Source organism: Nicotiana tomentosiformis, chromosome 2, assembly GCF_000390325.3.
Source record: "Nicotiana tomentosiformis chromosome 2, ASM39032v3, whole genome shotgun sequence".
Classification (NCBI taxonomy): domain Eukaryota; kingdom Viridiplantae; phylum Streptophyta; class Magnoliopsida; order Solanales; family Solanaceae; genus Nicotiana; species Nicotiana tomentosiformis.
In genome coordinates, this window is record NC_090813.1 from 72,443,172 (window position 1) to 72,468,570 (window position 25,399).

General features: G+C 40.1%; 5 protein-coding genes and 1 pseudogene across 5 annotated transcripts; all 6 read left to right on the forward strand.

Annotated features, from left to right (window-relative positions):
• Positions 1-8,542: 8,542 nt before the first annotated feature.
• Positions 8,543-10,476, forward strand: LOC104092753 (uncharacterized). The gene is made up of 2 exons (XM_070193552.1): positions 8,543-9,358; positions 10,291-10,476. Exons 1-2 carry the CDS (start codon positions 8,543-8,545, stop codon positions 10,474-10,476), a joined length of 1,002 nt encoding a protein of 333 aa, XP_070049653.1.
• Positions 10,477-11,489: 1,013 nt separating this feature from the next.
• On the forward strand, positions 11,490-12,331 carry LOC138905048 (uncharacterized; annotated as a pseudogene).
• Positions 12,332-13,227: 896 nt separating this feature from the next.
• LOC138905049 (uncharacterized) lies at positions 13,228-14,892 on the forward strand. Its single transcript, XM_070193553.1, has 2 exons — positions 13,228-13,468; positions 14,480-14,892. Exons 1-2 carry the CDS (start codon positions 13,228-13,230, stop codon positions 14,890-14,892), a joined length of 654 nt encoding a protein of 217 aa, XP_070049654.1.
• A 2,189-nt stretch (positions 14,893-17,081) lies between these two features.
• On the forward strand, positions 17,082-18,937 carry LOC117274183 (uncharacterized). The gene is made up of 2 exons (XM_070193555.1): positions 17,082-17,322; positions 18,180-18,937. The coding sequence occupies exons 1-2, from the start codon at positions 17,082-17,084 to the stop codon at positions 18,935-18,937; spliced, it is 999 nt and encodes a 332-aa protein (XP_070049656.1).
• An 884-nt stretch (positions 18,938-19,821) lies between these two features.
• On the forward strand, positions 19,822-20,415 carry LOC104086178 (uncharacterized). The gene has a single exon (XM_009590374.2). It carries the CDS (start codon positions 19,822-19,824, stop codon positions 20,413-20,415), a length of 594 nt encoding a protein of 197 aa, XP_009588669.2.
• Positions 20,416-22,970: 2,555 nt separating this feature from the next.
• On the forward strand, positions 22,971-23,810 carry LOC138905050 (uncharacterized). Its single transcript, XM_070193556.1, has one exon. It carries the CDS (start codon positions 22,971-22,973, stop codon positions 23,808-23,810), a length of 840 nt encoding a protein of 279 aa, XP_070049657.1.
• The last annotated feature ends 1,589 nt before the right edge of the window (positions 23,811-25,399 follow it).

The window sequence follows — 25,399 nt, forward strand, 5'->3', positions numbered from 1 at the left end:
GTGATAGACCATTGAGTCTGATACTGGAGGGGCCAAGCAGAACAGGTAAGACTGCTTGGGCCAGATCATTAGGCGTTCATAATTATATTAGTGGTCATTTAGATTTTAATGCAAAATCTTATTCCAATAATGTAACTTATAACTTCATTGATGACATATCCCTAATAAGAGTGAGGTCTCCGAATCAGAGCTAGTTAAGCCCAGTGATATCTTGTACAGAAGAAAATATATCACGGAAGGCAGGTAGTGTTCCATTGGGCTCCTGGTCCACTACCACGGCCCAAAACACTCTATAGCTACAGGGGGTCATAGATGCTGCAGTATCTAGTTCCCCCCAAAATCGAAAAAAATGGACTCAATTAAGTCCACATCAGACTCACGCTGATTCTGGGCCAGGCCCAGAGTAAGCCCATTTAATAAATTCACAGACCCAACATTGGTTATAGGCCCAAGGTATTGAAGCCATTGGTTGCATTAATGCAACCACCTCCCCCATATGATATATAATGTGACAAGCTTGCCCAGCAAGTTCTAGGAAAATCACGGCAAGCATGACTTTCTAATCCGGATACATTTAATTTGAAATTTGAATATGCAATGATTACATTCCGACAACATTCAATCATCTACAGTGAGTAGAATAGACATGTGGGGTCCACTTTCAAAAATGCGCGTCCATCGGGTAATTTTATAACGGATGGACGCAACTTGTGTGAACTGGATCGATAAGGCTATTAAGGGTTCTAGTATATATGGTACTCCAGTCTCCAATTCATTTCACCAAGTTGAAGGGAGCTCTGATTCGGAGACCTCACTCTTATTACAAATATACCACCGTCTAAAAAATTTAGAATTCAAGCCAAGAATTATTTCTTGACTTATCCCCACCGTTCTCTTACAAAAGACGAAGCTCTTACACAGTTACAAAATATTTCTACCCCAGTAAATAAATTATTTATTAGGGTTTCCAGAGAATTACACGAAGATGGGGAACCTCATCTCCATGTGCTCAAGGAGGTTGCCAATCTGCCAACGATTCATACGCAAAGGCCATTAATTCAGGATCCACCATTAATGCCCTTAAAATATTAATGGAGGAATAGCCCAAAGATTATATTAGAGATTTAGATAAATTAAGGGCTAATTTAGATAGATATTTCTGCCCTCCTAAACAACTATTTATTTCAAAATAGGACCCACAAAGCTATGTGGTCCCAGATGATATAGAGCAATGTTTAGGTGAGGTTTTCGAAGACCCATCTGCGAGGCCAGTGAAGAATAATAGTAGTGACTGACCATTGAGTCTGATACTGGAGGGGCCAAGCAGAACATGTAAGACTGCTTGGGCCAGATCATTAGGCGTTCATAATTATATTAGTGGTCATTTAGAATTTAATGCAAAATCTTATTCCAATAATGTAAATTATAACGTCATTGATGACATATCCCTAATAAGAGTGAGCTCTCCGAATCAGAGCTAGTTAAGCCCAGTGATATCTTGTACAGAAGAAAATATATCACGGAAGGCAGGTAGTGTTCCATTGGGCTCCTGGTCCAATACCACGGCCCAAAACACTCTATAGCTACGGGGGGTCATAGATGCTGCAGTATCTAGTTCCCCCGAAAATCAAAAAAACATGGATTCAATTAAATCCACATCAGACTCACGCTGATTCTTGGCTATTCCCAGAGTAAGCCCATTTAATAAATTCAGAGAACCAGCATTGGTTATAGGCCCAAGGTATTGAAGCCATTGGTTACATTAATGCAACCACCCCCCCATGAAATATAATGTGACAAACATGCCCAGCAAGTTCTAGGAAAGTCACGGCAAGCATGACTTTCTAATCCGGATACATTTAATTTGAAATTTGAATATGCAATGATTACATTCCGACAACATTCAATCATCTACAGTTAATAGTACAGACATGTGGGGCCCACTTTTAAAAATGCGCGTCCATCCGGTAATATTATAACGGATGGACGCAACTTGTGTGAACTGGATCGATAAGGCTATTAAGGGTTCTAGTATATATGGTACTCCAGTCTCCAATTCATTTCACCAAGTTGAAAGGAGCTCTGATTCGGAGACCTCACTCTTATTACAAATATGCCACCGTCTAAAAAATTTAGAATTCAAGACAAGAATTATTTCTTGACTTATCCCCACCGTTCTCTTACAAAAGACGAAGCTCTTACACAGTTACAAAATATTTCTACCCCAGTAAATAAATTATTTATTAGGGTTTCCAGAGAATTACACGAAGATGGGGAACATCATCTCCACGTGCTCAAGGAGGTTGCCAATCTGCCAACGATTCGTACGCAAAGGCCATTAATTCAAGATCCACCATTAATGCCCTTTAAATATTAATGGAGGAACAGCCCAGAGATTATATTAGTGATTTAGATAAATTAAGGGCTAATTTATATAGACATTTCTGCCCTCCTAAATAACTATTTATTTCAAAATGGGACCCACAAAGCTATGTGGTCCCATATGATATAGAGCAATGGTTAGGTGAGGTTTTCGAAGACCCATCTGCGAGGCCAGTGAAGAATAATAGTAGTGACAGACCATTGAGCCCGATACTGGAGGGGCCAAGCAGAACAAGTAAGACTGCTTGGGCCAGATCATTAGGCGTTCATAATTATATTAGTGGTCATTTAGATTTTAATGCAAAATCTTATTCCAATAATGTAACTTATAACTTCATTGATGACATATCCCTAATAAGAGTGAGGTCTCCGAATCAGAGCTAGTTAAGCCCAGTGATATCTTGTACAGAAGAAAATATATCACAGAAGGCAGGTAGTGTTCCATTGGGCTCCTAGTCCACTACCACGGCCCAAAACACTCTATAGCTACGGGGGGTCATAGATGCTGCAGTATCTAGTTCCCCCCAAAATCGAAAAAAAATGGACTCAATTAAGTCCACATCAGACTCACGCTGATTCTGGGCCAGGCCCAGAGTAAGCCAATTTAATAAATTCACAGACCCAGCATTGGGTATAGGCCCAAGGTATTGAAGCCATTGGTTGCATTAATGCAACCACCTCCCCCCTATGATATATAATGTGACAAGCTTGCCCAGCAAGTTCTAGGAAAGTCACGGCAAGCATGACTTTCTAATCCGGATACATTTAATTTGAAATTTGAATATGCAATGATTACATTCCGACAACATTCAATCATCTACAGTGAATAGTACAGACATGTGGGGTCCACTTTTAAAAATGCGCGTCCATCGGGTAATATTATAATGGATGGACTCCACGTGTGTGAACTGGATCAATAAGGCTATTAAGGGTTCTAGAATATATGGTACTCCAGTCTCCAATTCATTTCACCAAGTTGAAAGGAGCTCTGATTCGGAGACCTCACTCTTATTACAAATATGCCACCGTCTAAAAAATTTAGAATTCAAGACAAGAATTATTTCTTGACTTATCCCCACCGTTCTCTTACAAAAGATGAAGCTCTTACACAGTTACAAAATATTTCTACCCCAGTAAATAAATTATTTATTAGGGTTTCCAGAGAATTACACGAAGATGGGGAACCTTATCTCCATGTGCTCAAGAAGGTTGCCAATCTGCCAACGATTCATACGCAAAGGCCATTAATTCATGATCCACCATTAATGCCCTTAAAATATTAATGGAGGAACAGCCCAGAGATTATATTAGAGATTTAGATAAATTAAGGGCTAATTTAGATAGACATTTCTGCCCTCCTAAACAACTATTTATTTGAAAATGGGACCCACAAAGCTATGTGGTCCCAGATGATATAGAGCAATGGTTAGGTGAGGTTTTCGAAGACCCATCTGCGAGGCCAGTGAAGAATAATAGTAGTGACAGACCATTAGGTCTGATACTGGAGGGGCCAAGCAGAACAGGTAAGGCTGCTTGGGCCAGATCATTAGGCGTTCATAATTATATTAGTGGTCATTTAGATTTTAATGCAAAATCTTATTCCAATAATGTAACTTATAACGTCATTGATGACATATCCCTAATAAGAGTGAGGTCTCCGAATCAGAGCTAGTTAAGCCCAGTGATATCTTGTACATAAGAAAATATATCACGGAAGGCAGGTAGTGTTCCATTGGGCTCCTGGTCCACTACCACGGCCCAAAACACTCTATAGCTACGGGGGGTCATAGATGCTGCAGTATCTAGTTCCCCCCAAAATAAAAAAAAAAGGGACTCAATTAAGTCCACCTCAGACTCACGCTGATTCTGGGCCAGGCCCAGAGTAAGCCCATTTAATAAATTCACAGACCCAGCATTGGTTATAGGCACAAAGTATTGAAGCCATTGGTTGCATTAATGCAACCACCCCCCTATGATATATAATGTGACAAACATGCCCAGCAAGTTCTAGGAAAGTCACGGCAAGCATGACTTTCTAATCCGGATACATTTAATTTGAAATTTGAATATGCAATGATTACATTCCGACAACATTCAATCATCTACAGTGAATAGTACAGACATGTTGGGCCCACTTTTAAAAATGCGCGTCCATCCGGTAATATTATAACAGATGGACGCCACGTGTGTGAACTGGATCAATAAGGCTATTAAGGGTTCTAGTATATATGGTACTCCAGTCTCCAATTCATTTCACCAAGTTGAAGGGAGCTCTTATTCGGAGACCTCACTCTTATTACAAATATGCCACCGTCTAAAAAATTTAAAATTCAAGCCAAGAATTATTTCTTGACTTATCCCCACCGTTCTCTTACAAAAGACGAAGTTCTTACACAGTAACAAAATATTTCTACCCAAGTAAATAAATTATTTATTAGGGTTTCTTGAGAATTACACGAAAATGGGGAACCTCATCTCCATGTGCTCAAGGAGGTCGCCAATCTGCCAATGATTCATACGCAAAGGCCATTAATTCAGGATCCACCATTAATGCCGTTAAAATATTAATGGAGGAACAGCCCAGAGATTATATTAGAGATTTAGATAAATTAAGGGCTAATTTAGATAGACATTTCTGCCCTCCTAAACAACTACTTATTTCAAAATGGGACCCACAAAGTTATGTGGTCCCAGATGATATAGAGCAATGGTTAGGTGAGGTTTTCGAAGACCCATCTGCGAGGCCAGTGAAGAATAATAGTAGTGACAGACCATTGAGTCTTATACTGGAGGGGCCAAGCAGAACAGGTAAGACTGCTTGGGCCAGATCATTAGGCGTTCATAATTATATTAGTGGTCATTTAGATTTTAATGCTAAATCTTATTCCAATAATGTAACTTATAACGTCATTGATGACATATCCCTAATAAGAGTGAGGTCTCCGAATCAGAGCTAGTTAAGCCCAGTGATATCTTATACAGAAGAAAATATATCACGGAAGATAGGTAGTGTTCCATTGGGCTCCTGGTCCACTACCACGGCCCAAAACACTCTATAGCTACGGGGGGTCATAGATGCTACAGTCTCTAGTTCCCCCCAAAATTGGAAAAAAATGGACTCAATTAAGTCCACATCAGACTCACGCTGATTCTGGGCCAGGCCCAGAGTAAGCCCATTTAATAAATTCACAGACTCAGCATTGGTTATAGGCCCAAGTTATTGAAGCCATTGGTTGCATTAATGCAACCCCCCCCCCCATGATATATAATGTAACAAACATGCCCAGCTAGTTCTAGGAAAGTCACGACAAGCATGACTTTCTAATCCGGTTACATTTAATTTGAAATTTGAATATGCAATGATTACATTCCGACAACATTCAATCATCTACAGTGAATAGTACAGACATGTAGGGCCAACTTTTAAAAATGCGCGTCCATCCGGTAATATTATAACGGATGGACGCCACGTGTGTGAACTGGATCAATAAGGCTATTAAGGGTTCTAGTATGTATGGTACTCCAGTCTCCAATTCATTTCACCAAGTTGAAGGGAGCTCTGATTCGGAGACCTCACTCTTATTACAAATATGCTACCGTCTAAAAAATTTAGAATTCAAGCCAAGAATTATTTCTTGACTTATCACCACTGTTCTCTTACAAAAGACGAAGCTCTTACACAGTTACAAAATATTTCTACCGCAGTAAATAAATTATTTATTAGGGTTTCCAGAGAATTACACGAAGGAGGGGAACCTTATCTCCATGTGCTCAAGGAGGTTGCCAATCTGCCAACGATTCATACGCAACGGCCATTAATTCAGGATCCACCATTAATGCCCTTAAAATATTAATGGAGGAACAGCCCAGAGATTATATTAGAGATTTAGATAAATTAAGGGCTAATTTAGATAGACATTTCTGCCCTCCTAAACAACTATTTATTTCAAAATGGGACCCACAAAGCTATGTGGTCCCAGATGATATAGAGCAATGGTTAGGTGAGGTTTTCGAAGACCCATCTGCGAGGCCAGTGAAGAATAATAGTAGTGACAGACCATTGAGTCTGATACTGGAGGGGCCAAGTAGAACAGATAAGACTGCTTGGGCCAGATCATTAGGCGTTCATAATTATATTTGTTGTCATTTAGATATTAATGCAAAATCTTATTCCAATAATGTAACTTATAACGTCATTGATGACATATCCCTAATAAGAGTGAGGTCTCCGAATCAGAGCTAGTTAAGCCCAGTGATATCTTGTACAAAAAAAATATATCACGGAAGGCATGTAGTGTTCCATTGGGCTCCTGGTCCACTACCACGGCCCAAAACACTCTATAGCTACGGGGGGTCATAGATACTGCAGTATCTAGTTCCCCCCAAAATCAAAAAATATGGACTCAATTAAGTCCACATCAGACTCACGCTGATTCTGGGCCAGGCCCAGAGTAAGCCCATTTAATAAATTCACAGACCCAGCATTGGTTATTGGCCCAAGGTATTGAAGCCATTGGTTGCATTAATGCAACCCCCCCCCCCTCCCATGATATATAATGTGACAAACATACTCAGCAAGTTCTAGGAAAGTCACGGCAAGCATGACTTTCTAATCCGGATACATTTAATTTAAAATTTGAATATGCAATGATTACATTCCGACAACATTCAATCATCTACAGTGAATAGTATAGACATGTGGGGCCCACTTTTAAAAATGCGCGTCCGTCCGGTAATATTATAACAGATGGACGCCACGTGTGTGAACTGGATCAATAAGGCTATTAAGGGGTGTAGTATATATTGTACTACAGTCTCCAATTCATTTCACCAAGTTGAAGGGAGCTCTGATTCGGAGACCTCACTCTTATTACAATTATGCCACCGTCTAAAAAATTAAGAATTCAAGCCAAGAATTATTTCTTGACTTATCCCCACTGTTCTCTTACAAAAGACGAAGCTCTTACACAGTTACAGAATATTTCTACCCCAATAAATAAATTATTTTTTAGGGTTCCCAGAGAATTACACGAATATGGGGAACCTCATCTCCATGTGCTCAAGGAGGTTGCCAATCTGCCAACGATTCATACGCAAAGGCCATTAATTCAGGATCCACCATTAATGCCCTTAAAATATTAATGGAGGAACAGCCCAGAGATTATATTAGAGATTTAGATAAATTAAGGGCTAATTTAGATAGACATTTCTGCCCTTCTAAAAAACTATTTATTTCAAAATGGGACCCACAAAGCTATGTGGTCCCAGATGATATAGAGCAATGATTAGGTGAGGCTTTCGAAGACCCATCTGCGAGGCCAGTGAAGAATAATAGTAGTGACAGACCATTGAGTCTGATACTGGAGGGGCCAAGCAGAACAGGTAAGACTGCTTCGGCCAGATCATTAGGCGTTCATAATTATATTAGTGGTCATTTAGATTTTAATGCAAAATCTTATTCCAATAATGTAACTTATAACGTCATTGATGACATATCCCTAATAAGAGTGAGGTCTCCGAATCAGAGCTAGTTAAGCCCAGTGATATCTTGTACAGAAGAAAATATATCACGGAAGGCAGGTAGTGTTCCATTGGGCTCCTGGTCCACTACCACGGCCCAAAACACTCTATAGCTACGGGGGTCATAGATGCTGCAGTATCTAGTTCCCCCCAAAATCGAAAAAACATGGACTCAATTAAGTCCACATCAGACTCACGCAGATTTTGGGCCAGGCCCAGAGTAAGCCCATTTAATAAATTCACAGACCCAGCATTGGTTATAGGCCCAAGGTATTGAAGCCATTGGTTGCATTAATGCAACCACCCCCCCATAATATATAATGTGACAAACATGCCCAGCAAGTTCTAGGAAAGTCACGGCAAGCATGACTTTCTAATCCGGATACATTTAATTTGAAATTTGAATATGCAATGATTACATTCCGACAACATTCAATCATCTACAGTGAATAGTACAGACATGTGGGGCCCACCTTTAAAAACGCGTCCATCCGGTAATATTATAACGGATGGACACCACGTGTGTGAATTGGATCAATAAGGCTATTAAGGGTTCTAGTATATATGGTACTCCAGTCTCCAATTCATTTCATCAAGTTGAAGGGAGCTCTGATTTGGAGACCTCACTCTTATTAAAAATATGCCACCGTCTAAAAAATTTAGAATTCAAGCCAAGAATTATTTCTTGACTTATCCCCACTGTTCGCTTACAAAAGACGAAGCTCTTACACAGTTACAAAATATTTCTACCCCAGTAAATAAATTATTTATTAGGGTTTCGAGGGAATTACACGAAGATGGGGAACCTCATCTCCATGTGCTCATCCAATTCGAAGGCAAGTATGTCTGCATCAACAATAGAGCATTCGACCTCACTTCCCTAACCAGGTCAGCACATTTCCATCCGAACATTCAGGGAGCTAAGTCCTCCTCCGATGTTAAAACATACATGGAGAAAGACGGAGACTTCATTGATTTTGGAGTTTTCCAAATCGATGGCAGATCAAGTACAGGAGGTTGCCAATCTGCCAACGATTCATACGCAAAGGCCATTAATTCAGGATCCACCATTAATGCCCTTAAAATATTAATGGAGGAACAGCCCAGAGATTATATTAGAGATTTAGATAAATTAAGGGCTAATTTAGATAGACATTTCTGCCCTCCTAAACAACTATTTATTTCAAAATGGGACCCACAAAGCTATGTGGTCCCAGATGATATAGAGCAATGGTTAGGTGAGGCTTTCGAAGACCCATCTGCGAGGCCAGTGAAGAATAATAGTAGTGATAGACCATTGAGTCTGATACTGGAGGGGCCAAGCAGAACAGGTAAGACTGCTTGGGCCAGATCATTAGGCGTTCATAATTATATTAGTGGTCATTTATATTTTAATGCAAAATCTTATTCCAATAATGTAACTTATAACGTCATTGATGACATATCCCTAATAAGAGTGAGGTCTCCGAATCAGAGCAAGTTAAGCCCAGTGATATCTTGTACACAAGAAAATATATCACGGAAGGCAGGTAGTGTTCCATTGGGCTCCTGGTCCACTACCAGGGCCCAAAACACTCTATAGCTACGGGGGGTCATAGATGCTGCAGTATCTAGTTCCCCCCAAAATCGAAAACAAATGGACTCAATTAAGTCCACATCAGACTCACGCTGATTCTGGGCCAGGCCCAGAGTAAGCCCATTTAATAAATTCACAGACCCAGCATTGGTTATAGGCCCAAGATATTGAAGCCATTGGTTGCATTAATGCATCTACCCCCCCATGATATATAATGTGACAAATATGCCCAGCAAGTTCTAGGAAAGTCACGGCAAGCATGGCTTTCTAATCCGGATACATTTAATTTGAAATTTGAATATGCAATGATTACATTCCGACAACATTCAATCATCTACAGTGAGTAGTACAGACATGTGGGGCCCACTTTTAAAAATGCACGTCCATCCGGTAATATTATAACGGATGGACGCCACGTGTGTGAACTGGATCAATAAGGCTATTAAGGGTTCTAGTATATATGGTACTCCAGTCTCCAATTCATTTCACCAAGTTGAAGGGAGCTCTGATTCGGAGACCTCACTCTTATTACAAATATGCCACCGTCTAAAAAATTTAGAATTCAAGCCAAGAATTATTTCTTGACTTATCCCCACCGTTCTCTTACAAAAGACGAAGATCTTGCACAGTTACAAAAAATTTCTACCCCAGTAAATAAATTATTTATTAGGCTTTCCAGAGAATTACACGAAGATGGGGAATCTCATCTCCATGTGCTCATCCAATTCGAAGGCAAGTATGTCTGCATCAACAATAGAGCATTCGACCTCACTTCCCTAACCAGGTCAGCACATTTCCATCCGAACATTCAGGGAGCTAAGTCCTCCTCCGATGTTAAAACATACATGGAGAAAGACGGAGACTTCATTGATTTTGGAGTTTTCCAAATCGATGGCAGATCAAGTACAGGAGGTTGCCAATCTGCCAACGATTCATACGCAAAGGCCATTAATTCAGGATCAACCATTAATGCCCTTAAAATATTAATGGAGGAATAGCCCAGAGATTATATTAGAGATTTAGATAAATTAAGGGCTAATTTAGATAGACATTTCTGCCCTCCTAAACAACTATTTATTTCAAAATGGGACCCACAAAGCTATGTGGTCCCAGATGATATAGAACAATGGTTAGGTGAGGTTTTCGAAGACCCATCTGTGAGGCCAGTGAAGAATAATAGTAGTAACAGACCATTGAGTCTGATACTGGAGGGGCCAAACAGAACAGGTAAGACTGCTTGGGCCAGATCATTAGGCGTTCATAATTATATTAGTGGTCATTAGATTTTAATGCAAAATCTTATTCCAATAATGTAACTTATAACGTCATTCATGACATATCCCTAATAAGAGTGAGGTCTCCGAATCAGAGCTAGTTAAGCCTAGTGATATCTTGTACAGAAGAAAATATATCACGGAAGGCAGGTAGTGTTCCATTGGGCTCCTAGTCCACTACCACGGCCCAAAATACTCTATAGCTACGGGGGGTCATAGATGCTGCAGTATCTAGTTCCCCCCAAAATTGAAAAAACATGGACTCAATTAAGTCCACATCAGACTCACGTTGATTCTGGGTCAGGCCCAGAGTAAGCCCATTTAATAAATTCACAGACCCAGCATTGGTTATAGGCCCAAGGTGTTGAAGCCATTGGTTGCATTAATGCAACCACCCACCCCCCCATGATATATAATGTGACAAACTTGCCCAGCAAGTTCTAGGAAAGTCACGGCAAGCATGACTTTCTAATCCGGATACATTTATTTTGAAATTTGAATATGCAATGATTACATTCCGACAACATTCAATCATCTACAGTGAATAGTATAGACATGTGGGGCCCACAATTAAAAATGCGCGTCCATCCAGTAATATTATAACGGATGGACGCCACGTGTGTGAACTGGATCAATAAGGCTATTAAGGGTTCTAGTATATATGGTACTCCAGTCGCCAATTCATTTAACCAAGTTGAAGGGAGCTCTGATTCGGAGACCTCACTCTCATAACAAATATGCCACCGTCTAAAAAATTTAGAATTCAAGCCAAGAATTATTTCTTGACTTATCCCCACCGTTCTCTTACAAAAGACGAAGCTCTTACACAGTTACAAAATATTTCTACCCTAGTAAATAAATTATTTATTAGGGTTTCCAGAGAATTACACGAAGATGGGGAACCTCTTCTCCATGTGCTCATCCAATTCGAAGGCAAGTATGTCTGCACCAACAATAGAGCATTCGACCTCACTTCCTCAACCAGGTCAGCACATTTCCATCCGAACATTCAGGGAGCTAAGTCCTTCTCCGACATGTTAAAACATACGTGGAGAAAGACGGAGACTTCATTGATTTTGGAGTTTTCCAAATCGATGGCAGATCAAGTAGAGGAGGTTGCCAATCTGCCAACGATTCATACGCAAAGGCCATTAATTCAGGATCCACCATGAATGCCCTTAAAATATTAGTGGAGGAGCAGCCCAGAGATTATACTAGAGATTTAGATAAATTAAGGGCTAATTTAGATAGACATTTCTGCCCTCCTAAACAACTATTTATTTCAAAATGGGACCCACAAAGCTATGTGGTCCCATATGATATAGAGCAATGGTTAGGTGAGGTTTTCGAAGACCCATCTGCGAGGCCAGTGAAGAATAATAGTAGTGACAGACCATTGAGTCTGATACTGGAGGGGCCAAGCAGAACAGGTAAGACTGCTTGGGCCAGATCATTAGGCGTTCATAATTATATTAGTGGTCATTTAGATTTTAATGCAAAATCTTATTCCAATAATGTAACTTATAACGTCATTGATGACATATCCCTAATAAGAGTGAGGTCTCCGAATCAGAGCTAGTTAAGCCCAGTGATATCTTGTACAGAAGAAAATATATCACGGAAGGCAGGTAGTGTTCCATTGGGCTCCTGGTCCACTACCACGGCCCAAAACACTCTATAGCTACGGGGGGTCATAGATGCTGCAGTATCTAGTTCCCCCCAAAATCGAAAAAACATGGACTCAATTAAGTCCACATCAGACTCACGCTGATTCTGGGCCAGGCCCAGAGTAAGCCGATTTAATAAATTCACAGACCCAGCATTGGTTATAGGCCCAAGGTATTGAAGCTATTGGTTGCATTAATGCAGCAACCCCGCCTATGATATATAATGTGACAAACTTGCCTAGCAAGTTCTAGGAAAGTCACGGCAAGCATGACTTTCTAATCCGGATACATTTAATTTGAAATTTGAATATGCAATGATTACATTCCGACAACATTCAATCATCTACAGTGAATAGTACAGACATGTGTGGCCCACTTTTAAAAATGCGCATCCATCCGGTAATATTATAACGGATGGACGCCACGTGTGTGAACTGGATCAATAAGGATATTAAGGGTTCTAGTATATATGGTACTCCAGTCTCCAATTCATTTTACCAAGTTGAAGGGAGCTCTGATTCGGAGACCTCACTCTTATTACAAATATGCCACCGTCTAAAAAATTTAGAATTCAAGCCAAGAATTATTTCTTGACTTATCCTCACTGTTCTCTTACAAAAGACGAAGCTCTTACACAGTTACAAAATATTTCTACCCCAGTAAATAAATTATTTATTAGGGTTTCGAGAGAATTACACGAAGATGGGGAACCTCATCTCCATATGCTCAAGGAGGTTGCCAATCTACCAACGATTCATACACAAAGGCCATTAATTCAGGATCCACCATTAATGCCCTTAAAATATTAATGGAGGAACAGCCCAGAGATTATATTAGAGATTTAGATAAATTAAGGGCTAATTTAGATAGACATTTCTGCCCTCCTAAACAACTATTTATTTCAAAATGGGACCCACAAAGCTATGTGGTCCCAGATGATATAGAGCAATGGTTAGGTGATGTTTTCGAAGACCCATCTGCAAGGCCAGTGAAGAATAATAGTAGTGACAGACCATTGAGTCTGATACTGGAGGGGCCAAGCAGAACAGGTAAGACTGCTTGGGCCAGATCATTAGGCGTTCATAATTATATTAGTGGTCATTTAGATTTTAATGCAAAATCTTATTCCAATAATGTAACTTATAACGTCATTGATGACATATCCCTAATAAGAGTGAGGTCTCCGAATCAGAGCTAGTTAAGCCCAGTGATATCTTGTACAGAAGAAAATATATCACGGAAGGCAGGTAGTGTTCCATTGGGCTCCTGGTCCACTACCACGGCCCAAAACACTCTACAGCTACGGGGGGTCATAGATGCTGCAGTATCTAGTTCCCCCCAAAATCGAAAAAACATGGACTCAATTAAGTCCACACCAGACTCACGCTGATTCTGGGCCAGGCCCAGAGTAAGCCCATTTAATAAATTCACAGACCCAGCATTGGTTATAGGCCCAAGGTATTGAAGCTATTGGTTGCATTAATGCAGTAAACCCCCTATGATATATAATGTGACAAACTTGCCCAGCAAGTTCTAGGAAAGTCACGGCAAGCATGACTTTCTAATCCGGATACATTTAATTTGAAATTTGAATATGCAATGATTACATTCCGACAACATTCAATCATCTACAGTGAATAGTAAAGACATGTGGGGCCCACTTTTAAAAATGCGCGTCCATCCGGTAATATTATAACGGATGGACGCCACGTGTGTAAACTGGATCAATAAGGATATTAAGGGTTCTAGTATATATGGTACTCCACCAATTCATTTTACCAAGTTGAAGGGAGCTCTGATTCGGAGACCTCACTCTTATTACAAATATGCCACCGTCTAAAACATTTAGAATTCAAGCCAAGAATTATTTCTTGACTTATCCCCACTGTTCTCTTACAAAAGGCGAAGCTCTTACACAGTTACAAAATATTTCTACCCCAGTAAATAAATTATTTATTAGGGTTTCTAGAGAATTACACGAAGATGGGGAACCTCATCTCCATGTGCTCAAGGAGGTTGCCAATCTGCCAACGATTCATGCGCAAAGGCCATTAATTCAGGATCCACCATTAATGCCCTTAAATTATTAATGGAGGAACAGCCCAGAGATTATATTAGAGATTTAGATAAATTAAGGGCTAATTTAGATAGACATTTCTGCCCTCCTAAACAACTATTTATTTCAAAATGGGATCCACAAAGCTATAAGGTTCCAGATGATATAGAGCAATGGTTAGGTGAGGTTTTCGAAGACCCATCTGCGAGGCCAGTGAAGAATAATAGTAGTGACAGACCATTGAGTCTGATACTGGAGGGGCCAAGCAGAACAGGTAAGACTGCTTGGGTCAGATCATTAGGCGTTCATAATTATATTAGTGGTCATTTAGCTTTTAATGCAAAATCTTATTCCAATAATGTAACTTATAACGTCATTGATGACATATCCCTAATAAGAGTGAGGTCTCCGAATTAGAGCTAGTTAAGCCCAGTGATATCTTGTACAGAAGAAAATATATCACGGAAGGCAGGTAGTGTTCCATTGGGCTCCTGGTCCACTACCACGGCCCAAAACACTCTTTAGCTACGGGGGGTCATATAGATGCTTCAGTATATAGTTCCCCCCAAAATCGAAAAAAAATGGACTCAATTAAGTCCACATCAGACTCATGCTGATTCTGGGCGAGGCCCAGAGTAAGCCCATTTAATAAATTCACAGACCCAGCATTGGTTATATGCCCAAGGTATTGAAGCCATTGGTTGCATTAATGCAACTACCCCCTATGATATATAATGTGACAAACATGCCCAGCAAGTTCTAGGAAAGTCACGGCAAGCATGACTTTCTAATCCGGATACATTTAATTTGAAATTTGAATATGCAATGATTACATTCCGACAACATTCAATCATCTACAGTGAATAGTACAGCTTTGTGGGGCCCACTTTTAAAAAGGCGCGTCCATCCGATAATATTATAACGGATGGACGCCAAGTGTATGAACTGGATCAATAAGGCTATTAAGGGTTCTAGTATATATGGTACTCCAGTCTCCAATTCATTTCACCAAGTTGAAGGGAGCTCTGATTCGGAGACCTCACTCTTATTACAAATATGCCATCGTCTAAAAAATTTATAATTCAAGCCAAGATTTATTTCTTGACTTATCCCCACTGTTCTTTTACAAAAGACGAAGCTCTTACACAGTTATAAAATATTTTTACCCCAGTAAATTAATTATTTATTAGGGTTTCCAGAGAATTACACGAAGATGGGGAACCTCATCTCTATGTGCTCAAGGAGGTTGCCAATCTGCCAACGATTCATGCGCAAAGGCCATTAATTCAGGATCCACCATTAATGCCCCTAAATTATTAATGGAGGAACAGCCCAGAGATTATATTAGAGATTTAGATAAATTAAGGGCTAATTTAGATAGACATTTCTGCCCTCCTAAACAACTATTTATTTCAAAATGAGATCCACAAAGCTATAAGGTTCCAGATGATATAGAGCAATGGTTAGGTGAGGTTTTTGAAGACCCATCTGCGAGGCCAGTGAAGAATAATAGTAGTGACAGACCATTGAGTCTGATACTGGAGGGGCCAAGCAGAACAGGTAAGACTGCTTGGGCCAGATCATTAGGCGTTCATAATTATATTAGTGGTCATTTAGATTTTAATGCAAAATCTTATTCCAATAATGTAACTTATAACGTCATTGATGACATATCCCTAATAAGAGTGAGGTCTCTGAATCAGAGCTAGTTAAGCCCAGTGATATCTTGTACAGAAGAAAATATATCACGGAAGGCAGGTAGTGTTCCATTGGGCTCCTGGTCCACTACCACGGCCCAAAACACTGTATAGCTACGGGGGGTCATAGATGCTGCAGTATCTAGTTCCCCCAAAAATCGAAAAAACATGGACTCAATTAAGTCCACATCAGACTCACGCTGATTCTGGGCCAGGACCAGAGTAAGCCCATTTAATAAATTCACAGACCCAGCATTGGTTATAGGCCCAAGGTATTGAAGCCATTGGTTGCATTAATGCAACCCCCCCCCCCATGATTTATAATGTGACAAACTTGCCCAGCAAGTTCTAGGAAAGTCACGGCAAGCATGACTTTCTAATCCGGTTACATTTAATTTGAAATTTGAATATGCAATGATTACATTCCGACAACATTCAATCATCTATAGTGAATAGTACAGACATGTGGGGCCCACTTTTAAAAATGCGCGTCCGTCCGATAATATTATAACGGATGGACGCCACGTGTGTGAACTGGATCAATAAGGCTATTAAGGGTTCTAGTATATATGGTACTCCAGTCTCCAATTCATTTCACCAAGTTGAAGGGAGCTCTGATTCGGAGACCTCACTATTATTACAAATATGCCACCGTCTAAAAAATTTAGAATTCAAGCCAAGAATTATTTCTTGACTTATCCCCACCGTTCTCTTACAAAAAACGAAGCTCTTACATAGTTACAAAATATTTCTACCCCAGTAAAAAAAATTATTTATTAGGGTTTCCAGAGAATTACACGAAGATGGGGAACCTCATCTCCATGTGCTCAAGGAGGTTGCCAATCTGCCAACGATTCATACGCAAAGGCCATTAATTCAGGATCCACCATTAATGCCCTTAAAATATTAATGGAGGAACAGCCGAGAGATTATATTAGAGATTTAGATAAATTAAGGGCTAATTTAGATAGACATTTCTGCCCTCCTAAACAACTATTTATTTCAAAATGGGACCCACAAAGCTATGTGGTCCCAGATGATATAGAGCAATGGTTAGGTGAGGTTTTCGAAGACCCATCTGCGAGGCCAGTGAAGAATAATAGTAGTGATAGACCATTGAGTCTGATACTGGAGGGGCCAAGCAGAACAGGTAAGACTGCTTGGGCCAGATCATTAGGCGTTCATAATTATATTAGTGGTCATTTATATTTTAATGCAAAATCTTATTCCAATAATGTAACTTATAACGTCATTGATGACATATCCCTAATAAGAGTGAGGTCTCCGAATCAGAGCAAGTTAAGCCCAGTGATATCTTGTACACAAGAAAATATATCACGGAAGGCAGGTAGTGTTCCATTGGGCTCCTGGTCCACTACCAGGGCCCAAAACACTCTATAGCTACGGGGGGTCATAGATGCTGCAGTATCTAGTTCCCCCCAAAATCGAAAACAAATGGACTCAATTAAGTCCACATCAGACTCACGCTGATTCTGGGCCAGGCCCAGAGTAAGCCCATTTAATAAATTCACAGACCCAGCATTTGTTATAGGCCCAAGATATTGAAGCCATTGGTTGCATTAATGCATCTACCCCCCCATGATATATAATGTGACAAATATGCCCAGCAAGTTCTAGGAAAGTCACGGCAAGCATGGCTTTCTAATCCGGATACATTTAATTTGAAATTTGAATATGCAATGATTACATTCCGACAACATTCAATCATCTACAGTGAGTAGTACAGACATGTGGGGCCCACTTTTAAAAATGCACGTCCATCCGGTAATATTATAACGGATGGACGCCACGTGTGTGAACTGGATCAATAAGGCTATTAAGGGTTCTAGTATATATGGTACTCCAGTCTCCAATTCATTTCACCAAGTTGAAGGGAGCTCTGATTCGGAGACCTCACTCTTATTACAAATATGCCACCGTCTAAAAAATTTAGAATTCAAGCCAAGAATTATTTCTTGACTTATCCTCACTGTTCTCTTACAAAAGACGAAGCTCTTACACAGTTACAAAATATTTCTACCCCAGTAAATAAATTATTCTTCAGGGTTTCCAGAGAATTACACGAAGATGGGGAACCTCATCTCCTTGTGCTCATCCAATTCGAAGGCAAGTATGTTTGCACCAACAATAGAACATTCGATCTCACTTCCCCAACCAGGTCAGCACATTTCCATCCGAACATTCAGGGAGCTAAGTCCTCCTCCGATGTTAAAACATACGTGGAGAAAGACAGAGACTTCATTGATTTTGGAGTTTTCCAAATCGATGGCAGATCAAGTAGAGGAGGTTGCCAATCTGCACACGATTCATACGCAAAGGCCATTAATTCAGGATCCACCCTTAATTCCCTTAAAATATTAATGGAGGAACAGCCCAGAGATTATAGTAGAGATTTAGATAAATTAAGGGCTAATTTAGATAGTCATTTCTGCCCTCCTAAACAACTATTTATTTCAAAATGGGACCCACAAAGCTATGTGGTCCCAGATGATATAGAGCAATGGTTAGGTGAGGTTTCCGAAGACCCATTTGCGAGGCCAGTGAAGAATAATAGTAGTGACAGACCATTGAGTCTGATACTGGAGGGGCCAAGCAGAACAGGTAAGACTGCTTGGGCCAGATCATTAGGCGTTCATAATTATATTAGTGGTCATTTAGATTTTAATGCAAAATCTTATTCCAATAATGTAACTTATAACGTCATTGATGACATATCCCTAATAAGAGTGAGGTCTCCGAATTAGAGCTAGTTAAGCCCAGTGATATCTTGTATAGAAGAAAATATATCACGGAAGGCAGGTAGTGTTCCATTGGGCTCCTGGTTCACTACCACGGCCCAAAACACTCTATAGCTACACGGGGGGTCATAGATGTTGCAGTATATAGTTCCCAAAATCGAAAAAAATGGACTCAATTAAGTCCACATCAGACTCACGCTGATTCTGGGCCAGGCCCAGAGTAAGCCGATTTAATAAATTCACAGACCCAGCATTGGTTATAGGCCCAATGTATTGAAGCCATTGGTTGCATTAATGCAACCCCCCCCCCCCATGATTTATTATGTGACAAACTTGCCCAGCAAGTTCTAGGAAAGTCACGGCAAGCATGTCTTTCTAATCCGGATACATTGAATTTGAAAGTTGAATATGCAATGATTTCATTCCGACAACATTCAATCATCTACAGTGAATAGTACAGACATGTGGGGCCCACTTTTAAAAATGCGCGTCCATCCGGTAATATTGTAACGGATGGACGCCACGTGTGTGAACTGGATCAATAAGGCTATTAAGGGTTCTAGTATATATGGTACTCCAGTCTCCAATTCATTTCACCAAGTTGAAGGGAGCTCTGATTCGGAGACCTCACTCTTATTACAAATATGCCACCGTCTAAAAAATTTAGAATTCAAGCCAAAAATTATTTCTTGACTTATCCCCACCATTCTCTTACAAAAGACGAAGCTCTTAAACAGTTACAAAATATTTCTACCCCAGTAAATAAATTATTTATTAGGGTTTCCAGAGAATTACACGAAGATGGGGAACCTCTTCTCCATGTGCTCATCCAATTCGAAGGCAAGTATATCTGCACCAACAATAGAGCATTCGACCTCACTTCCCCAACCATGTCAGCACATTTCCATCCGAACATTCAGGGAGCTAAGACCTCCTCCGATGTTAAAACATACATGGAGAAAGACAGAGACTTCATTGATTTTGGAGTTTTCCAAATTGATGGCAGATCAAGTAGAGGAGGTTGCCAATCTGCCAACGATTCATACGCAAAGTCCATTAATTCAGGATCCACCATTAATGCCCTTAAAATATTAATAGAGGAACAGCCCAGAGATTATATTAGAGATTTAGATAAATTAAGGGCTAATTTAGATAGACATTTCTGCCCTCCTAAACAACTATTTATTTCAAAATGGGACCGACAAAGCTATGTGGTCCCAGATGATATAGAGCAATGGTTAGGTGAGGTTTTCGAAGACCCATCTGCGAGACCAGTGATGAATAATAGTAGTGACAGACCATTGAGTCTGATACTGGAGGAGCCAAGCAGAACAGGTAAGACTGCTTGGGCCAGATCATTAGGAGTTCATAATTATATTAGTGGTCATTTAGATTTTAATGCAAAATCTTATTCCAATAATGTATCTTATAACGTCATTGATGACATATCCCTAATAAGAGTGAGGTCTCCGAATCAGAGCTAGTTAAGCCCAGTGATATCTTGTACAGAAGAAAATATATCACGGAAGGCAGGTAGTGTTCCATTGGGCTCCTGGTCCACTACCACGGCCCAAAACACTCTATAGCTGCGGGGGGTCATAGATGCTGCAGTATCTAGTTCCCTATTGTGATGCTATCGAACTCCGCTCGTTCAACCCTTGGGTTAAAGCTTGAACAACCTAATCATCTGTGACCGGTGGCAACTCCATACGTTCCATTTGAAATCGGGATACGAATTCCCTCAACATTTCATTATCCCTTTGTCTTACCTTGAAAAGGTCCGATTTCCTCGGTGCGACCTTTATGGCCCCGGCGTGTGCCTTTACGAAAGAATTTGCTAACATGGAAAATAAGTCGATGGAATTTGGTTGCAGGTTGTGATACCAAATCATTTCTCCCTTCGAAAGGGTCTCTCCGAATATTTTCAACAGCACAGATTCAATTTCCTCATCTTCTAAATTGTTACCCTTGATGGGGCATGTATATGAAGTAACATGCTCGTTGGGATCAGTGGTCCCATTATATTTTGGAATAGGTTTCAGAGCCGCACTTGGAGGAAATGACTTTTGTACAAACTTCTTCGAATCCATCCATTTCAAGATTGGCTGTGCCCCCGGTATCTGGTCAACTCGAGAGTTGTATGTCTCCGCTTTTTATTGTTGGCTTCGATTCTCTTCTCCCCCGATTCAATTATTTTGGTGAGCTCCTCGAACATTTTTATTACCATAGGATCAGTCCTCGATTCGTTACCATTCGACCTTTCCGATACTGGATCGGTACGGCGAGTAATTTCCGGCTCGACCCTATTCGGAGCTCTAAAAAAAAAAGTAAGCCCATTTAATAAATTCACAGACCCAGCATTGGTTATAGGCCCAAGGTATTGAAGTCATTGGTTGCATTAATGCAACCACCCCCCTATGATTTATAATGTGACAAACTTGCCCAGCAAGTTCTAGGAAAGTCACGGCAAGCATGACTTTCTAATCCGGATATATTTAATTTGAAATTTGTATATGCAATGATTACATTCCGACAACATTCAATCATCTACAGTGAATAGTACAGACATGTGGGGCCCACTTTTAAAAATGCGCATCCATCCGATAATATTATAACGGATGGATGCCACGTGTGTGAACTGGATCAATAAGGCTATTAAGGGATCTAGTATATATGGTACTCCAGTCTCCAATTCATTTCACCAAGTTGAAGGGAGCTCTGATTCGGAGACCTCACTCTTATTACAAATATGCCACCGTCTACAAAATTTAGAATTCAAGTCAAGAATTATTTCTTGACTTATCCCCACTGTTCTCTTACAAAAGACGAAGCTCTTACACAGTTACAAAATATTTCTACCCCAGTAAATAAATTATTTATAAGGGTTTCCAGAGAATTACACGAAGATAGGGAACCTCATCTCCATGTGCTCAAGGAGGTAGCCAATCTTCCAACGATTCATACGCAAAGGCCATTAATTCAGGATCCACCATTAATGCCCTTAAAATATTAATGGAGGAACAGCCCAGAGATTATATTAGAGATTTAGATAAATTAAGGGCCAATTTAGATAGACATTTCTGCCCTCCTAAACAACAATTTATTTCAAAATGGGACCCACAAAGCTATGTGGTCCCAGATGATATAGAGCAATGGTTAGGTGAGGTTTTCGAAGACCCACCTGCGAGGCCAGTGAAGAATAATAGTAGTGACAGACCATTGAGTCTGATACTGGAGGGGCCAAGCAGAACAGGTAAGACTGCTTGGGCCAGATCATTAGGGGTTCATAATTATATTAGTGGTCATTTAGATTTTATTGCAAAATCTTATTCCAATAATGTAACTTATAACGTCATTAATGACATATCCCTAATAAAAGTGAGGTCTCCGAATTAGAGCTAGTTAAGCCCAGTGATATCTTGTACAGAAGAAAATATATCACGGAAGGCAGGTAGTATTCCATTGGGCTCCTGGTTCACTACCACGGCCCAAAACACTCTATAGCTACGGGGGGTCATAGATGTTGCAGTATATAGTTCCCAAAATCGAAAAAAATGGACTCAATTAAGTCCACATCAGACTCACGTTGATTCTGGGCCAGGCCCAGAGTAAGCCGATTTAATAAATTCACAGACCCGACATTGGTTATAGGCCCAATGTATTGAAGCCATTTGTTGCATTAATGCAACCCCTCCCCCCCCCCCCCCATGATTTATTATGTGACAAACTTGCCCAGCAAATTCTAGGAAAGTCACGGCAAGCATGACTTTCTAATCCGGATGCATTGAATTTGAAATTTGAATATGCAATGATTTCATTCCGACAACATTCAATCATCTACAGTGAATAGTACAGACATGTGGGGCCCACTTTTAAAAATGCGCGTCCATCCGGTAATATTGTAACGGATGGATGCCACGTGTGTGAACTGGATCAATAAGGCTATTAAGGGTTCTAGTATATATGGTACTCCAGTCTCCAATTCATTTCACCAAGTTGAAGGGAGCTCTGATTCGGAGACCTCACTCTTATTACAAATATGCCACCGTCTAAAAAATTTAGAATTCAAGCCAAGAATTATTTCTTGACTTATCCCCACCATTCTCTTACAAAAGACGAAGCTCTTAAGCAGTTACAAAATATTTCTACCCCAGTAAATAAATTATTTATTAGGGTTTCCAGAGAATTACACGAAGATGGGGAACCTCTTCTCCATGTGCTCATCCAATTCAAAGGCAAGTATATCTGCACCAATAATAGAGCATTCGACCTCACTTCCCCAACCAGGTCAGCACATTTCCATCCGAACATTCAGGGAGCTAAGACCTCCTCCGATGTTAAAACATACGTGGAGAAAGACAGATACTTCATTGATTTTGGAGTTTTCCAAATTGATGGCAGATCAAGTAGAGGAGGTTGCCAATCTGCCAACGATTCATACGCAAAGTCTATTAATTCTGGATCCACCATTAATGCCCTTAAAATATTAATAGAGGAACAGCCCAGAGATTATATTAGAGATTTAGATAAATTAAGGGCTAATTTAGATAGACATTTCTGCCCTCCTAAACAACTATTTATTTCAAAATGGGACCCACAAAGCTATGTGGTCCCAGATGATATAGAGCAATGGTTAGGTGAGGTTTTCGAAGACCCATCTGCGAGGCCAGTGAAGAATAATAGTAGTGACAGACCATTGAGTCTGATACTGGAGGGGCCAAGCAGAACAGGTAAGACTGCTTGGGCCAGATCATTAGGAGTTCATAATTATATTAGTGGCCATTTAGATTTTAATGCAAAATCTTATTCCAATAATGTAACTTATAACGTCATTGATGACATATCCCTAATAAGAGTGAGGTCTCCAAATCAGAGCTAGTTAAGCCCAGTGATATCTTGTACAGAAGAAAATATATCACGGAAGGCAGGTAGTGTTCCATTGGGCTCCTGGTCCACTACCATGGCCCAAAATACTCTATAGCTACGGGGGGTCATAGATTCTGCAGTATCTAGTTCCCCTAAAAATCGAAAAAACATGGACTCAATTAAGTCCACATCAGACTCACGCTGATTCTGGGCCAGGCCCAGAGTAAGCCCATTTAATAAATTCGCAGACCCAACATTGGTTATAGGCCCAAGGTATTGAAGTCATTGGTTGCATTAATGCAACCACCCCCCTATGATTTATAATGTGACAAACTTGCCCAGCAAGTTCTAGGAAAGTCACGGCAAGCATGACTTTCTAATCCGGATATATTTAATTTGAATTTTGTATATGCAATGATTACATTCCGACAACATTCAATCATCTACAGTGAATAGTACAGATATGTGGGGCCCACTTTTAAAAATGCCCGACCATCCGATAATATTATAACGGATGGACGCCACGTGTGTGAACTGGATCAATAAGGCTATTAAGGGATTTAGTATATATGGTACTCCAGTCTCCAATTCCTTTCACCAAGTTGAAGGGAGCTCTGATTCGGAGACCTAACTCTTATTACAAATATGCCACCATTTACAAAATTTAGAATTCAAGCCAAGAATTATTTCGTGACTTATCCCCACTGTTCTCTTACAAAAGACGAAGCTCTTACACAGTTACAAAATATTTCTACCCCAGTAAATAAATTATTTATAAGGGTTTCCAGAGAATTACACGAACATGGGGAACCTCATCTCCATGTGCTCAAGGAGGTAGCCAATCTTCCAACGATTCATATGCAAAGGCCATTAATTCAGGATCCACCATTAATGCCCTTAAAATATTAATGGAGGAACAGCCCAGAGATTATATTAGAGATTTAGGTAAATTAAGGGCTAATTTAGATAGATATTTCTGCCCTCCTAAACAACAATTTATTTCAAAATGGGACCCACAAAGCTATGTGGTCCCAGATGATATAGAGCAATGGTTAGGTGAGGTTTTCAAAGACCCATCTGCGAGGCCAGTGAAGAATAATAGTAGTAACAGACCATTGAGTCTGATACTGGAGGGGCCAAGCATAACAGGTAAGACTGCTTGGGCCAGATCATTAGGGGTTCATAATTATATTAGTGGTCATTTAGATTTTATTGCAAAATCTTATTCCAATAATGTAACTTATAACGTCATTGATGACATATCCCTAATAAGAGTGAGGTCTCCGAATCAGAGCTAGTTAATTCCAATGATATCTTGTACAGAAGAAAATATATCACGGAAGGCAGGTAGTGTTCCATTGGGCTCCTGGTCCACTACCACGGCCCAAAACACTATATAGCTACGGGGGGTCATAGATGCTGCAGTATATAGTTCCCCCCAAAATCAAAAAAAAATGGACTCAATTAAGTCCACATCAGACTCACGCTGATTCTGGGCCAGGCCCAGAGTAAGCCCATTTAATAAATTCACACACCCAACATTGGTTATAGGCCCAATGTATTGAAGACATTGGTTGCATTAATGCAACCCCCCCCCCCCCC

Excerpts from the sequence above, each read along its gene's own strand:
- LOC138905050 (XM_070193556.1), top strand. The coding sequence starts at position 22,971 with ATGCCACCGTCTAAAAAATTTAGAATTCAAGCCAAGAATTATTTCTTG.
- LOC104092753 (XM_070193552.1), top strand. The coding sequence starts at position 8,543 with ATGCCACCGTCTAAAAAATTTAGAATTCAAGCCAAGAATTATTTCTTG. Across the intron at positions 9,359-10,290 it reads ATGACATATCCCTAATAAGA|GGAGCTAAGTCCTCCTCCGA; the intron begins GTGAGGTCTCCG and ends CCGAACATTCAG.
- LOC117274183 (XM_070193555.1), top strand. The coding sequence starts at position 17,082 with ATGGAGGAACAGCCGAGAGATTATATTAGAGATTTAGATAAATTAAGG. Across the intron at positions 17,323-18,179 it reads GGAGGGGCCAAGCAGAACAG|ACGAAGCTCTTACACAGTTA; the intron begins GTAAGACTGCTT and ends CTCTTACAAAAG.
- LOC104086178 (XM_009590374.2), top strand. The coding sequence starts at position 19,822 with ATGTCAGCACATTTCCATCCGAACATTCAGGGAGCTAAGACCTCCTCC.
- LOC138905049 (XM_070193553.1), top strand. The coding sequence starts at position 13,228 with ATGGAGGAACAGCCCAGAGATTATATTAGAGATTTAGATAAATTAAGG. Across the intron at positions 13,469-14,479 it reads GGAGGGGCCAAGCAGAACAG|GATCCACCATTAATGCCCTT; the intron begins GTAAGACTGCTT and ends CCATTAATTCAG.